Genomic DNA, 18034 nt, shown 5'->3' on the forward strand with positions numbered 1-18034 from the left:
AATTTGCAGTGAAACTTATTTACCGTGTTTTATCGCACAATCATCACACTGTTTTTTTTAATTAAATGTACTTTCCATGCGATATGTTTTATTATTACGAATAACTTAAAAAAAACATGCTTTTCTTGCATAAAAATCGCGTCTTTACTTTACAAACTTGATGTGTGTGAAATTATGCGATAAAACATGGTAGTAGCTAATGGAATGGTTTTCTTTATTTGTTAAGCCTACTAATTTGAATTTGACATTGCATTTTATTTCCTTAGTTCATTTTAATTTGTGAGAAACATGTCATTTCGTACATAAAATAGTCTACTAGATTTTGAAATGAATAAATTTTTGCAGTTTAACAACTTGTTATTCATATTAGATAAATATTTAATCTATTAATACTGTGAAGCATTCATAACATCACAAAATATTATGAAATATTTTTGAAGTTATTTATGTAGTATTTTTTTAATTATCTTGTAGTTTTAGCTATCTAAGCATTTATAATTTGAAAACAGAATGTATTGTGGTATTTCTACTAAGGTAAAATATATTTGAAACTCTTTGCTTGAACTATGTGTAATTGTTAATTTTCAAATTCATTTTTTTAATTTGTGGTTCAGGAATTTTTTGAATTTCTCTTATTTGTCGTTGCCAGTCATCATACATTTTTCCCAAATGTGTCTTATTGTGTTTTACTAATTTTAGGTAGATTTAGAATAAATACTACTTATTTGTTTTTGCAAAATTGCAATTAGTATTTTCTGAAAATGCAATTTCTAAGTGGTAATCCCACTTGGTCAGTTCAGGTGGAAGATATTCACAGTGAAGAAAGTGTATACAGTTATAATGATGTGGTGCCAGTTTATGTATGCATGTGATTTATCAACAAACTTAAGGAATTTTTTTTCCCACCCTACAGTACTCGTAAAAAAACTGTCTGGGTTTCAATAGCACCAAATGGTTGTTTTTCATTGCATCATCAGGTGGTTAGCCTCGACCCAGTTTCAACCAACAAGTGCTAGGAGAGCATTCCCTTGCTTCGATGAGCCTGGATACAAAGCCAAATTCAAGATAACCATAGGAAGGACAGAAGACAGACACGCGCTGAGCAACATGCCTCTGGAATCGTCCGATTACGAGTAAGCCAGCAAAATTATTAATAAATCTCTTAAAAATTTTTAGGTCCTTATAGTTACCAGCATACTCTTCTTTGTAACCATCATTAATCATTCAACATAAAAATGAATGGTTTGTATGTAAATTAAGTGTTGCAATTTATCCTGCATTATGATAAGAGTATGATAATGAGTAAATAACAACACATCATGTACAGTAAATACATATTCAGATTGCTTTCTTTCAGTAGAAAAGAGAATTTAAGCCAATAAAACAATAAAGGATAATAAAATTTTAGACAATGTTTATTTTTGTTTTAGCCAGAAAATATCTTCAACTGTGATTGCTAGAAAATTATGGATAAAAGATTTATTTGCAGGAAGCATCATACTTAAGTCCCTACATATATCCAGAACCTACCTTTTGATTACAATCCTTTTAGTACTCTAAATTCTTTGTATAATTCCCTGCAATAACATTTCTCAAAATATCCTACTAATAGCCTTTGCACATGAACATTATTGGTACCATTGTCATAAAAAAGTAACAAAATAAATGCCTATTGTTTACCGTCCATATAGCTGAAAATGATGGCCACGCGCACGTTAAGTGAAAATAAATTAACAGTGAATGACGAATAAACTTGGCCAGTGTACCTTAGTTACTGTAAATGACCTGATACACATTAGGAAACTTAAATATTACGGCACAGCTGCTTGACGTGCCAAGCATAACCCTTACAATAGGGTACAAAAACTCTTTATTATTGTTGTACCAGGCATATAAATCATAGTATCAGGGATATGCTGAGTTTCATGGATTTATAAAAGATTCTAGCTATGATTACATTGTACCACACAACATTTTTTCCCAATAAAATTCATACATGTTTTCCAATATTTTGGGTCAATATTTTTTTTTTCTATCATAGAAGGCAATCACTGAAAATCGTGTTACATTAATTATTGTTCTGGGAATAAATATTGAGTGGTTGTTTTGTTGATTCTTTGATTAGAACGTAAGTGTTCCTCACAACAATCAGGATGTTTTCGAGCAAGTAATGGGTAATGAACTAATGATTACTGTTGAAAAATGTAATTTTTTCTGTATTTGTTTTTTTGATTTAGTGGTTATCAAGCAGGAAAATCTCATAACTCGAAACATATTAAAAAAAGGTGTTATAGTTGATATTATTCTGACACTTGAAGGGGAAAACATCTTACGCCATGTTGTCTTAAACAGGTTTAACAGTATTGTTGTGGTGAGTGCAACATGTCTATCTCCAAATCACAAAGTCACATAAAGATACATGTTTCAAATGTGTCAGCAAATTTGTCATGTAAAATATGTTTATTTTCTGAGTTAAAAAAAAAATTATTTTTGTACTTAGTCAAACATTGTTTATTCCCAGTAAATATAATTAATTTTTGTACAGATTTTTTTTTTATATTGAGACCTTAGAAAGGTCATTTACATTGGATAGATCAATTGCGCAATCATTAGGTTTTGATAATAATTATTTATTTTTGTTATTTTTATTTGATTTTTATTTTTAGTTTTAGATAGGAGATACATGTTTTTTGTGGTTTGATGTATGTTTCAGCGAGCACGATAACGTAACATGGGACCACTTCCAAGAGACGCCCATGCCGATGTCGACGTACCTGGTGGCGTTCGTGGTGTCGGACTTCAGCAACCTGAGCTCCAGCGACGGCTTCCACAAGACCTGGCAGCGGTCGGACGCCGTTGGCCAGGCGCGCTACAGCGTGGACTTCGCAGCCAAGGCCTTGACTGCCCTGGAGAACTACACCGGGGTGGACTACTTCCTGCCCAAGATGGACCAGGTGGCCGTCCCTGACTTCTCGGCCGGAGCCATGGAGAACTGGGGGCTCGTCACCTACAGGTGAGAAGCACGATTTTAAACTTACAGCACGGTTCATCTCGGTGTGGAATAAGCATGCCTGATTACTGCAAGACCACAGAGGCCTCTTAATGCATTAAGTGCATTGACCCTAATTTATCAACTGCAAGTCAAATTTAAAAAAAAATTTTGTTCCTGAAACCTCAGTAATTTCAACTTAAACATAGGTAGCTTTACCTATGTTCGTGTTGACAAAATTTTAGAAGTACTGTTAGATCTTAATTGTTTATTGGCACTCACTTTAGTTTTATTAAATTTATTTTCATTGTAAATGTTAGCATACCTTGTGAGTGGAATGCTTTAAATATGTGGTTTTCATTCATATATTACAAAATACACCTTAAAATATTGCAGTATGATCATAGTTGCGACCCATGAAGAGTAAGAGTGCCGAACAGCAGACTGAAACATTGCGCCCATATCACGTATGAGAATTGTCATGAAAGTGTTGAATCCTTGTGTACCTTCAGTTACACCTCTGTAGCAGATGTTCGGCTGTGCTTGTTCCCAGGGAGCGGATGATTCTCCTGGAAGAAGGAGTGACGCCGTCGAACTACAGGCAGAGCATCGCCACGATAATCACCCACGAGTTCGCGCACATGTGGTTCGGGAACCTGGTCAGCCCCACGTGGTGGGAGCACTCCTGGCTCAACGAGGGCTTCGCGCAGTTCTTCATGTTTTTCACCACCGCTCAGGTGAAGTGTGTCTGCGCTAGCCTCAAAGCTCTTGGAATCTACCTTCAGAAAACTTATTGCAGGCAACAGCAAAAACTACGGCAGTGTCTTAAAAATTATATTAGTAATAAGCAACATGTTTCCTAACATTTGGTTACAATAAGTGTTTCCGTTTAATGAAATTCCCATTTATAACTTGTATAACAAAGTATGCATATCTACACAGTTTTTTTTTGTAAAATTTTGGACAGAAGTGACAAGTTTCAAGGTCAACAAATGTTCAAAAAGTGAGTTTAAATTACACCCGCCCTTTGAAGTAATGCTCTAATTCGTCCCAAGAAAATAGACCACTAATCAGATACATTTTTGCCATAAGAGTGCATGTTAATCAAAATAATTGGTTTTCCAGCTATTGAAATCTGTTTACTGCCATATTACATATTTAAAAGAACAAAGAAAACATGTAAATTACATTTTGAGCATAAACACTTTAAAAGAAATACTATATAAAAATCACAGGCAGTATAATTGACCTGTATGCAGCCTAACAAATCTCACATATCCTTATTAAGCACAACATGTTTAAGTTACAAAATAATAGTATTATTAAAATGAAAAATCTTTTTTGTTGTTATTTCAAATTAGATAAATTAAATTTTACATTTTCTATTAACAAAATGCTTTCTTAATCTGGAAATGTAATTGGCGATTGTTGTTTATCAAATGTATGTCTGCCAACTTTGCTTATTGGTGTGCCACTTTCCCCCCCCCCCCTCTCCTCCTCTCCCTCAATCCCTCTCCACTGTTCACATATTTATGACCTTTCCAATTCCCACTTAGGAACAAGACAAAGAAGACTGCTATTTTTTATACCCTTGTTTCCCTTACCTCCATTGAATTTTATTTTTTTTACCCATCGTTTAGCCACGGAGAGAGAAGAGGCGGCAAGGCTACGCTTTGTCAGTCCCATCTATAAAAAATAGCATGCCTGTTACCGTGTGGCTGGAGGAATATAAAAGGAGCTCTTACAAACACCAGCGATAGCTGTAGTTTTGTCACGGTATGTTCAGTTCAAAGAGTGGGAAATCTCGTTCAGAAACAATGATGATTGGGCATAGTTGCATGAACACCTGTCAAGATAGACACGTTAATTGTGTGGGTGCCAGTTCACGGGACATTTACAACAAATAGAGGGAGGGAGTACGGTCAACATTGCCACATGCCCTCACACCGTGCACACATACACAAACACTTTTGCTCTCTCTCTCTCTCTCTCTGTCTGGTTTATTTTTTGATTTTCCCCCTCCTCGTCTTGCCTTCGCAGTGCATCAGTGCTGCGACTGGTCAGGTGGCAGACACAGCACACATAAAATAACTGTGCTGTTCACGGAGCTTCACACGTTAGCTGAGATATTTTGATTAAATAATTTATACTTACTCTTGAAATTATATCTATTAAAAAAACATTATAGGTTAGTTATTTATGCACATATGCTACGACTCAGTACAATTTTTTATTATTTAATCCAAAGTAAAATATTTGCATGTGGGTTGCAGTAAATATTTTAAATAAAAAATGTGTCCTATGCACGGGTAAATACGTTATTTGCAAAATATTTAAGATATATAATTTGGTGTGACATTGTGACACCTAATGATAATTTTTTTTAAAATATTTTGCAATATAGTTTGTTTCTCTCTAAGATGAACAAATTTAAATATAACACTAAGACCTAACTTTTTAAGTTTTCTCATAGTACTCCATTTTAACCTCCACTACCATCATTACTCTGCTGTCCCTTCTTCAAATCTCATTATCATATAGTGCCCTTCTAAGAACGACATGTAGATCAGTTGCCTCTACTATGTCTTCATTTATGTTAATCCTAATTGACCTACATAGAGATGTTCTTTTTACATTTAGTGATATTGAAACTAAACATATCCATATTATCTTTTGTCCATGTTCCATACATGAATATTTTTTCCTATCAAACAGTTTAAAACTCTAAATACAATACAATATTTTCAGGGCATAGCTCCATTTTCTTGATAATGTTATAGTGGAATATCACTACTAAGTACCTCACTTTTTAATATTTCTCACTTTTAAGTATATAATTTTGCATTTATTAACATTGCAATATAAAGTTCTTTCATTATTAAGTATGTTGTAGTGAGATTTCACTGTATTGCTTTTTGTTTAGATTGAACCTACATGGCAGATAGACTACTTGTTTCTAGTTAACCAGTTGCATGGAGCTTTATCTGTGGATTCTTTGGAATCTTCGCACCCCCTAACAACACATGTTGACACACCATCTTCAATAAGTGCGATATTCAGCACAATAATCTACAGCAAAGGTAAGAAAGTACCTTCAACTTCTACAAATAAGAACGTTTTCACAAGTAGTATGTGATGTTTAGACTAAGCGAATCAGTCGATGCTCTTATTAGTATTCAATTTTAGGAAATTTTCGCTGTCCATTTTATTTGAAGGTTCGGTTGTGATGTAAAGCTTTGCGTCTGATGTGAAGCTTCGTATCTGTTGCAAAGCTTTAAAACATCAAAGGCCTAATATTTGCTCAAGAAAGTATTTAGTTTTTTCTTCTCTTTTTTTTGTGTTGTATATGTTCTGCTTGAATAATGTTGGTTACTTAAAAAATCAAAAGAAGGTGCTCCGTTTGCTTTTATGAATGCTCAGTATTAATACTATGCATGGTTATTTTATAATTTTATAGAAAGATGTTATATTTAGGGCCCAATTGGTTAACAACTTAATTAATTCAAACATTACACACTTAAAGTAAATATTTTATTAAAAAAAAAGTGTTATTAGCCGAGAATAATACTCCCAATTCGATTCAACTTTGCGAATATTTTAAACATTCAATTTGGAAATTTAGCTGTGCAGCAAAAAACTATGCATTTGCACGGGCTTAGTATTGCCATGGTACATTTTTCAGTTTTGAGAAATTAACACATGTCAAAAGTGTGCCTAAATAAACTTATAAGAACACATAACCAGGAAACCATCAGTCTGACTGAGTCTCGTTAATGTAGTGGGGTAGTACAGAGTTCAAAGGATTTTATTTAACCAGCAGAAGTTAGCAAGATAATCAAGATGAAAGAAAGTGTTGTAACTGAAGCACTATTGTCGTGGTAGGCACCCCCTGTGTCACACCATCACAAGTTAGACACCCGTCTGGGAACAGCCTTCCTCAAATTATTATTTTGCGCGCTGCTCCAATAAACGAGTGCCCCAAAATTCTTAAGTAAATTATTCAAAGACCTTTTGGAAAAGGAAGAGAACAGAGTAATAGTATTTAAAACGAAAAACACGTAATTACTTGCAATGCCAACAACTTTAATGGGACTACTTGCGCATGAACATGGCAGGCAATTTAATTGAAAACAAAATCTCAAAAAGATTACAATAATGCCTATAACCTTTTGCCCTATAGTGCTACAGAGGCCTTTAATAGAGCCACGTTTTAGTATATACCAATAAATAAATACCGTAATAAAATCAAACATTGATGACAAGCAGCTCCAAAAATATATATATATATATGTATATAAATAATGAATTACAATTCTTTTTAAATAAAAGTTAATAAAAATAAATGTCACTCTAAAATGTCTTAATTACACCCGGGTGATTTTTAATTTACGACGCTTCGCGGCAAGCATGATACAAAGTTCGTTAAAAATGGGTACCACGATGGAACATACACTCGAAGTTGTGATCAGGGTCTTTAGGCGGAAGTTATTTTTCGGATTATTCACTCTTATTTCTTGGCCAAGTCTAAATCAACGCCCCGGGGTTACAGGGGCAAGGGTTCGGAGCTGGAATCACTTACTTGGATGAACGATGTACGTCGAATCACACCCCGGACCTCCTGGCCCGGAGTTTAGCGGGCTGTAATTTAGCAGAGGTGCTAAATGCTTCATATTAACTCGGCATTCAACGGAAAATGTAGCGTTAACTCTTCTTCTTCTTGGCAGCACCCGTGACAACGTAAGTATTTCCCAATGCTCAATACACGTCAGCTGATTTTATTTAAAAAGTATTCGCGAGTCCGCGCCGGCCCAATACCACAAGCCATCATCGCGCTCGTAACGCCCGAAGCGCATACGCGTCACCCGGCGATCAGCTGACGAGTCCCGCACAGCTCATTCTGGCCACCTGACGTATTTCCCCCACCACCTTATAGTCTTGGAACAGTCCATTTGCATGCTCACAGCGGGGAAGCGTCGCACACAGTATTTTAATTAAAAGTCCAAAACGTTATTATTAAATATTAAGAAACTAAACCATTAACGTAAAAAATAACATAATATAAAAACATATTTAAAAATAAGATTTACAAAACATATAACAAACCAATACTTTCTTTAAAAAAAAAGAAAGGGGCAAATATTAAAACTAAAATAACGTAACAGCCATAATTCAAAATTACTTAAAATAAATATAAAATCAAGTGGCCATGCCGCCTATGGCCACAAATCTCCCCGGCCAAAAAAAAATCTGAAAATTGTAACTAAAATACATAATCTTACAGCTACCTAAGTTCCACATAAGTCTTGAACACTTAAAGCAACATATAATAAGGCAAGTATGAAAATTAGAGTTCGAAAGGAGAGTATTAGAAATAGTCTCAAGGCACATTTAGTATGCTTCACAAGATAGAACAACACGTAATTAAAACACACTCGTGGAACAGGTACAACTATGGTAAACTTAAATCAGTAAACTAAATAGAAATTTAATAAAATTTTCCAAAACTTACATACTCATTTCCTTTTACCACAAAATTTCTTAAGATGCGTAATATGTGCTTTTCGCACTCTAAACTTATTTCCTACTTCTTCAAGCAACACTGTTGCTGGACCTAGAAATTTCTTAATAATAAACGGCCCCCCATATGGACTTTGTAACTTAGCGGCACGGAATTTGGCTTTGTTGCTCTGCCAAAATTGACGGCATACTACTTCTTGACCCACAGTGAAAGGATTGGGTAGCCGGTCTTTGTCATATTGAGACTTCATTTTAAGCCTCACTTTATCCAAATTTGCAGCAACTTGGTCCCACAGCTGCTCTAATTTTCGGGGGCTGTGTATAAGCAAATTATCGGATTCCAACCCCCAAATATTTAACAATGGATGGCATAACTCGCGTCCTATAAATACATGCCCGGGGGTAACTCCTGTGGCACCATGCCTGGTCGTATTAAAAGCCAAGTTTAAAAAAGGTAAATATTCATCCCACTTGCGTTGATCGCGTTGGTGAAAAATGGTTAGGGCAACTTTAACGTTTTTGTTTACTCTTTCTACCAAGTTCGGGTTTGGGAAATATGGACTAGTATTAATATGCTTTATGCCCCAGCTTAAACACATACGATTAAAGGTTTCACTATTAAAGTAACTAGCATTATCCGAAATTAGTTGCTCTGGGGCCCCGAATAAACTCCACACTTTTTCCACCAAATTCTTCACCACTTGAGCACTTTTCATATCGCGCATGGCCAAAAATATACAAAATTTACTAAGACCATCTACCAGAATAAGTAAGCAATTATTCCCTTTCATAGACCTGGGTAAGGGACCAAAAACGTCAATAAACGCCCTTTCCCATGGTCGAGTAATTTTCTCCACAGAGTATTTTCCCACTTTAGTGTTACGTGGCTGTTTGGCCAACTGGCAAAGTTCGCATTGTCTCACATACTGCTCCACGTCAGACCAATAAAATTTGGCCGAAATTTTTTCAAAAGTCTTTTCAATACCCCCATGAGCCCCTACTACTGAGTCATGAAAATATCTAATGACCATATTAATTAATCCTCTCGGCACATATACTAACCTTTTTCCATTTTTTACTAAATACACTTTATCTTTAATTACCTGAAAATCTTGAAATTTAGGTTCATGAATACCCGCTCGGATATCCCTAATTTCCGGGTCCTTGCTTTGCCATTCCTTCAAATCTACAAAACATTCGGGAAATTCGCCCAACACGTTACAAACTACCAAATCCTCAGCTTCACTACTCGCATCTAAATCATCCGCCTCACTATATTCTTTCTCAGCCTCAAAATCTTGAGGGTCATACATTCTGGATAACGCGTCGGCAACATCATTTTCACTACCTTTTACGTGTCTGATTTGGAACTTAAAACGGGTTAGGCGCATTATCCATCGCCCTATTTTCCCTAATTGGCGGGGGTGGGAAAATAACCATGTGAGCGCCTGGTTGTCGGTACAAAGCTCGAACTCGGCATGTTCCAAAAAATTTTCAAAACGTTCTACAGCGAAAATACAGGCCAAAGCCTCTTTCTCATAAACGCTATATTTACGTTCATGCCGATTAAGGGTACGACTGACGTACATCACCGGTTGCGACCCTTTAGGACCTTCCTGTAATAACACCCCGCCCAATGCTAAACTAGACGCATCCACCTGCACAATAAATTTTTTGTCAAAGTCTGGCAACGAGAGTATAGGTGGTTCCGAAAGGGCTTTCTTCAGTTCCTTAAATGCTCTATCTTGCTCCTCTCCCCATGTAAAAGCTACACCTTTTTTCTTGAGATGATTTAAAGATGCACAAATTTCCGCATAATTCGGAATAAATCTACTAAAAATCCCTACCATTCCCAAGAAACGCATAACCCCTTTTACGTTCTTAGGGGGGGGAAAACGCACGATCGGTGCCACTTTCAAGGGGTCCAGTTCTAACTTCCCATTTCCTACCACAAACCCGAGAAAATGTATTTGGTTTTTGGCCCAACAAACTTTGTCAGGATTAATGGTAAATCCCGCAGATCGTAATTTCTCTAACACTACCCTCACGTGTTCAACATGCTCCTCTAAAGACTCCGAATAGATACAGATATCATCAAGAAAACTAAGCACAAATTTAAACTGCTCTTCATTCAAAATTTTTCCCAGAATACGTGAAAGGCATTGTGCACCAAAATTTACCCCAAAGGGGACTCGTTTCCACTCGTAATGACCCCAGGGGGTGACAAACCCCGTGTACTTACGACTGGATTCGTGCAACATACACTGGTGGAAAGCGGAATTCAGGTCCAAAATCGTAAAAAATTTAGCCTTACTCAAATATTGCAATAGAACTTCTATTTTCGGCATGGGATGGGGATCTAATAGCACCTTCTGGTTCAAAAATCTATAGTCCAGCACAAGCCTGTATTCCCCTGGCCTTTTCTTCTTTACTAAAAATGCGGGAGAGGCATATGGTGAGTCAGAATGCGTAATAATGTCCTGTTCGAGTAAATCTCGAATAATACCCTTAAATGCCTTCATTTTCGGGGGAGCACACTGGTATGGGGCACATTTTATTGGCACTTCATCGTTTACTTTAATGACATATGGGGCCAACTCACACTTCCCTATCCGAGTAGTAATAACATCCTTAAATTCCTCTATTACCTGCTGTATCTTGTCTGCCTCTCTTTCACTTAACCTTTCCCGTGCTTCTTCTATCCCCCCACACACCATCTTTTTTTTCTTAGGTTTTTCTAGCATTATTTGATGCCGAGGTTCAAAACCAAAATTCAATTTTCTCTGTTTACAATCAATAATAGCCTTAGTGTCGCTCAGGAAATCCATACCTAAAATTAAATCAAATATCAAATTAGGTATCACGTAAAATTTTCGATCCCATGAAAATTTTTCAACTTTTATGTGCAAAATAACGCTTGATTTACTTTCGTATATCTTACCGTCCGCCAGTTGAATTTTGAAGTAACAGGGGTTCACTTTTCCCTTCCCTAATCCTTTTTTTATTTTCATGCATTCATCCGCAAATTTTTGATTCACAAAACTTTGACTGGCTCCCGTATCAATTAGGCTAGTAACCTTCCTATCACCCACTTCAACCTTCATACAAAAATTATTGATATTTCGCATTACCATTAATCTGTGTTTTTCTTTAAACCTATATTTCTTATCACGCGATTTTAATCTACACCAGCACGCGAGATGTCCCTCTTGCCCACAATACCCACATTTAATAATTTTCAATTTCTCGTGACATTCTCTCGCTAAGTGTCCTAACTCATCACACTTAAAGCATTTAACATTTTTTTTATAACTATTCCTATTGCCTCCATCCCTGGGCCTTCCATCTCTCTGGTTACAATTCCGGCTTAAATGCCCAAATTTCTCACAAGAAAAACATACCTTATTCTCAACCTTTGCTCCCTGACGCGGCATTAAATTACCCGCATCATTTTTATTGTCTTTAAGTATACAACATTTAATAAAATCTTTTTTTCTTTCCCTTAACTCGTAACCCGGAACCTTCTTCTCGTGTTTACATTGCCGCACATAATGCCCTGGGGCATGGCATCGGTAACATGTTCGCGTAATTACCTTTTTCTGAAAATCCACCCTCTCGGGCTCAGCAGTATCAGTTTTTATACCCTGAACACTATCTCTCTTATTATCAAAGCGCGCGGTCCTTTCGTACTCTACCCGCGCGAACATTAAATTATCAACTTTCACGCCCCACTCTAATAATTCACCTACCCTTTCTGGTCTCTTTAGGAATGAACACTCCCTACGAACTTCGGGATTCATATTCTCCAAAATTAGACTCACTACTTCTCCCTCCAAAAAATGATCTTCAAAAATTTTCGCATATTGCAAAATTTCATGCACGTAACTGCCCATTGACTCATCTCTTCTTTGAAACCGATTCACATATTGATGGATTATCCCGTATTTAACCCGTCTAAGACACAGGTTATCCCAAAGTAAACCCTTAACCTTTTTCCAATCTAAATTTTCCGCGAGTCCGCGCGCGATAATAGTCCGTCCCACACCTGTGCATTTACCAACTATGCATTTAAAAAGGCTGGTCGCGCTCGTAAAAATGCGCAATTGCAACAATTCCTCTACGCTTTTACAAAATTCTAGCAATTCCATGGGACCACCCTTCTGCAAAAGAGGCAAAGAATCAATCTCTTTGATTAATTGGTTAGCTTCTATTTGGCTCACCACATCCCTTTCATCTGTGCAAACAGGCTGAATATTATCGCGTCCCCCATCTGAATTTTCTTTTATAATTTCTATTAATTTAAGTCGTAGTATCTCTATGTCATCATCGTCTTCGACCACTACTCCTGCCGCTTCTAAGTTAGCCATAATTCCGCCCCGCTCAAGTTCATATACCCAATTTACCGCCATGCTCAAACACAAAATAGTCGCAAATACTATTAGAAATCTGCTCTTCCCAGCAGAGTGGCGCACTTTGTCGTGGTAGGCACCCCCTGTGTCACACCACCACAAGTTAGACACCCGTCTGGGAACAGCCTTCCTCAAATTATTATTTTGCGCGCTGCTCCAATAAACAAGTGCCCCAAAATTCTTAAGTAAATTATTCAAAGACCTTTTGGAAAAGGAAGAGAACAGAGTAATAGTATTTAAAACGAAAAACACGTAATTACTTGCAATGCCAACAACTTTAATGGGACTACTTGTGCATGAACATGGCAGGCAATTTAATTGAAAACAAAATCTCAAAAAGATTACAATAATGCCTATAACCTTTTGCCCTATAGTGCTACAGAGGCCTTTAATAGAGCCACGTTTTAGTATATACCAATAAATAAATACCGTAATAAAATCAAACATTGATGACAAGCAGCTCCAAAAATATATATATATATGTATATAAATAATGAATTACAATTCTTTTTAAATAAAAGTTAATAAAAATAAATGTCACTCTAAAATGTCTTAATTACACCCGGGTGATTTTTAATTTACGACGCTTCGCGGCAAGCATGATACAAAGTTCGTTAAAAATGGGTACCACGATGGAACATACACTCGAAGTTGTGATCAGGGTCTTTAGGCGGAAGTTATTTTTCGGATTATTCACTCTTATTTCTTGGCCAAGTCTAAATCAACGCCCCGGGGTTACAGGGGCAAGGGTTCGGAGCTGGAATCACTTACTTGGATGAATGATGTACGTCAAATCACACCCCGGACCTCCTGGCCCGGAGTTTAGCGGGCTGTAATTTAGCAGAGGTGCTAAATGCTTCATATTAACTCGGCATTCAACGGAAAATGTAGCGTGAACTCTTCTTCTTCTTGGCAGCACCCGTGACAACGTAAGTATTTCCCAATGCTCAATACACGTCAGCTGATTTTATTTAAAAAGTATTCGCGAGTCCGCGCCGGCCCAATACCACAAGCCATCATCGCGCTCGTAACGCCCGAAGCGCATACGCGTCACCCGGCGATCAGCTGACGAGTCCCGCACAGCTCATTCTGGCCACCTGACGTATTTCCCCCACCACCTTATAGTCTTGGAACAGTCCATTTGCATGCTCACAGCGGGGAAGCGTCGCACACAGTATTTTAATTAAAAGTCCAAAACGTTATTATTAAATATTAAGAAACTAAACCATTAACGTAAAAAATAACATAATATAAAAACATATTTAAAAATAAGATTTACAAAACATATAACAAACCAATACTTTCTTTAAAAAAAAAGAAAGGGGCAAATATTAAAACTAAAATAACGTAACAGCCATAATTCAAAATTACTTAAAATAAATATAAAATCAAGTGGCCATGCCGCCTATGGCCACACTATTTATCTAGCATCATACGGAAAGGATCCTGACTGCCGCACCACAGGCTCCTTGTCCGAATCTCGTGATACGAGTGGTCGCTCCTAGTCTCAAAAGTGACATGAAAATGTAACTTCAGTGCTGCAAGTAAAGGTAACACGTGACCATGACCCATGAGTTATAACTAGGAACAAGATTATTTGGTGGATTGCGGTAAAACCGAAAAGTGTGCCAATACACCATGTAACGCAGAAATGCAAGTTAATATACCATTTAGCACTGAAGTGCAACTAAAATTGTAAAATTTATCAGCATTATTAATAAAAATTTTACTCAAATAACAAAAACATAATCTTTTCATATAATAAATTCATTTATTGTTATTTAGCAGTAAGTTTGAATCAAAATGAATGTACTAAGTGGACTGGAATTTTTTTTTTTTAATCTGGCAATTGTTGTAAGTAACTCACTTTTAATTTTTTTTTTCTTTAGTACCTTTTTCAAACACACAAATACTTACAAATTTATTTTTATTAGTTCAATATTACTATTAAATATTATTAATTTGTTTAATAATATGCTACATTCATGAATCAACCGAATTTACAAAAATTAATATAAATATTAACACCGAAATCTCCTGTTTTAAAAACATAATTAACCTTAAAGTAAAACCACATAATCTTGTTTGTAGTTATACCTTGTCTTTGCCCTATTATTGTAGGCTTGACTGTTGCCAATGAAGGATAGAGAGAAACAGTCACTAGATGGTATAGATGCAGTTCATTCACGGGGAGAAGAAAGAAGATGGTAGTGAAAAAGCAACATTTGGATGTGTCCACGTATTATTAGATTCTAGTTATGAATTCTCTTTTGCTTTAGGTAATGCCTTATTCATACTACTTACGAATGTAGGCAAATAATTCAATTTTTTTCCAGGGGCATCTGTCATAAGAATGATGGAGCATTTCTTAACCAAAGATACTTTTCGCAGGGGCTTGAACAGATATTTAAAACAAAAGTAAGTACAAATGTTATTATTCATCACATTTTCAATTTTCTTTTTCTAAGGAGTATGTTTGAAAAATATTGCAGAATTGCACAAGGACCTGGTTCATTAAATTGATGTAAGGCTTGGTCTTATATGACCATGATAATTTTTTACATTTTGTGGCCATAACTATTATTCAAGGGCTATTTCTAAAATTTTAACTCAATACCTTCAGTGGTGGGTAAAAGGATTTATTGGGGTGGGAAGGTGTAAAAAATTTTAACGAACTTTGAACACAAGTATTAAAAAAAAACTTACATTACTATTCAACACTAACATATAGGCCTGTAATAAGAAGCTGTAAGCGACGCGCTTCTCACACTGTAACATACTGTCTTCTCTGATATTTTCTTATTTTGCATGTTTTTCATAACTTTATAACACCCCTATCCCCTTCCTCCCTCCACCACTGAATACCACTATTTCATTTGTTGTTCTGTCATTAATATTTTCAACAGTTATTTGCTAAGTATAATATAATATAATAATTATTAAAACCTTGTGTGATTTGTATACCCATTCATTACATTGCACTAAATGAATCTCTGGTGAAAATATTTGTGAGAGAAAAATAATTTCAAAGGGAGTTACCATGAAAGAATTTCAGTTTTAGCCCCTTAACTAATAATAAAGACAAGAAAATGAAAAATTTAACTTGGTGTGTGAAACTGAGCCTTGATACTTTCAAGTAAACTAAAGGAAAAAAATTAACTAACAAACACTGCATAACATTTCAGCGCCAACAGTACGACGGTTCCGGACTATCTCTTTTCGGCCTTGCAAGAGCAATACGATGAAGACACTCAGATGGAAACAGAGGCTGGCCTGAATACCACTCACAGAAATTTGCCAATATTCTTGAAAACGATCATGGACACGTGGACATTACAGAAGGGCTATCCTGTTGTTACAGTAACAAGGAATTATGCTGCACGAACTGCCACAGTAACTCAGGTTGGTTGTTATATTATAAGGATATGCACCTTCTAGTATTGTTTATTTAAATGCTGATATATTTTAGAATAGAAAATTTGCTTTCCAGATCAATTTATATATTGGTTTTTATTACGATAAACATACCTGTCCACCATTTTTTTCTATGTATATCACTTCATTTACAGGTACTTACAATTCATAGCACAAGTGTTTACCATCCAACTATGGAAAACAAAAATTACCTATCTCGACTTTCGGCATCTCTCAATTATAAACACACATTATGCAAAGGGGCTTATTGGAGAATGGCTTACAAACCGTTTTGTTTGAACAACCTGGAAAATTTGAAAAACACTCATTACAGATTTATGACTTCTTTCTTCAGTGGGTGATACCACACAACCCTAGTACACTGAAGTTGCTTGGTCGTATTGAGATAGTATTTTAATTACTGAAGGGCTGTACGAGTGATTCTTTAAGGACATAATAGTACTCACTACTATAATGCAATCATTATTTAAAATAAGACAAAAACAATTCTTTTTAAGCTTTGCATTTGTTTGAAAACAGGCAGTAAAATAAAATCACTGAGTGAGAAATGATTATAAAATAAAAATATATGCAACGAAACCTAACAATAATTTTCTGTTGACAATAGGTTAATTCTATTTTAATTGTTTATTTTCAATGAATATAAGTAATTTTTTTTTTTTTCATTTAGGAGCATACTCAATAAAATTTATTAATTTTTATGTCAAGAAAGTATTGTATAGGTTATATATGGAAGTTATTGATTTCCTTTGTTACCAATGAAATACTTTTTCATAGCTAGCACAAAACTAAGACAAATAATAAAGATGTAGTTCATCATATATTTAACAGTACATACAAATTTATCACTTTATCTAGAGAAAATTTTGTATTTCTCAGATTTCATTGGTAGGTTTTCTAAAATATTTTCAATTCTTTTCAGAACATAGTTCTTTATGGAATGTAAGGGTTATGCCTATGAGTATGCAGGTACAAAATATACAAGTGTTTAAAGAATTTTTTATGTAATTAAGGTTGTGCTCACATAAATTTGGCGTAAAAAATGTTTTCACATGGCCATGTGATCCACAGAGTCGCTTCCTGCTGCGGCGGGACGCGAGCAGCAGCGACACACGCACGTACCGCTGGTGGGTGCCCCTGACCTACACCACGCAGGCCAGCCCCAACTTCACCTCCACCACCGCCGACCACTGGCTCACCGGCCTGCAGGTCAGTAGCTGGACCATCAGCCTGGCCGCCAGCCCCGCCCAGTGGGTCCTCTTCAACATCCAGCAGACGGGCTTCTACCGCGTCAACTACGACGCCCGCAACTGGGCGCTGCTGTCCGACTACCTGCGCTCCGAGTACCACGACGAGATCCACGTGCTGAACCGCGCCCAGCTGCTGGACGACGCCTTCGCGCTGGCTCGGGCCGGGAGCCTGGACTACGGCACGGCGCTCCGGCTGTCCCGGTACCTCACCTTCGAGACGGAGTACGTGCCTTGGGCCGCTGCCCTCGGTGCCTTCAGCTACATCGACCGCCGGATGATGGGGCTGGGAGAGTACGAACATCACGTCTTCAAGGTGAGTTATAATAATTTTCAGTACCTTCATTATGATTGGTCTTCTTTTAAATTCTTTATTATTCTAGTAAAACTTGCTCTTAAGATTTTTAGTAAATTTAGAAATTTAGACATTATTTAGT

General features: G+C 36.4%; 1 protein-coding gene across 1 annotated transcript in view; it reads left to right on the forward strand.

Annotated features, from left to right (window-relative positions):
* LOC134535042 (uncharacterized) overlaps window positions 1–18034 on the forward strand; it is a 168431-nt gene that overhangs the window by 50551 nt on the left and 99846 nt on the right. The window contains exons 28-34 of the mRNA XM_063373878.1: window positions 978–1133; window positions 2714–3013; window positions 3543–3726; window positions 5913–6069; window positions 15252–15333; window positions 16101–16317; window positions 17422–17913. Coding sequence (XP_063229948.1) covers window positions 978–1133; window positions 2714–3013; window positions 3543–3726; window positions 5913–6069; window positions 15252–15333; window positions 16101–16317; window positions 17422–17913 — 1588 coding nt within the window. The remainder of the gene's footprint in view (window positions 1–977; window positions 1134–2713; window positions 3014–3542; window positions 3727–5912; window positions 6070–15251; window positions 15334–16100; window positions 16318–17421; window positions 17914–18034) is intronic.

Source organism: Bacillus rossius, chromosome 8, assembly GCF_032445375.1.
Source record: "Bacillus rossius redtenbacheri isolate Brsri chromosome 8, Brsri_v3, whole genome shotgun sequence".
Classification (NCBI taxonomy): Eukaryota; Metazoa; Arthropoda; class Insecta; order Phasmatodea; family Bacillidae; genus Bacillus; species Bacillus rossius.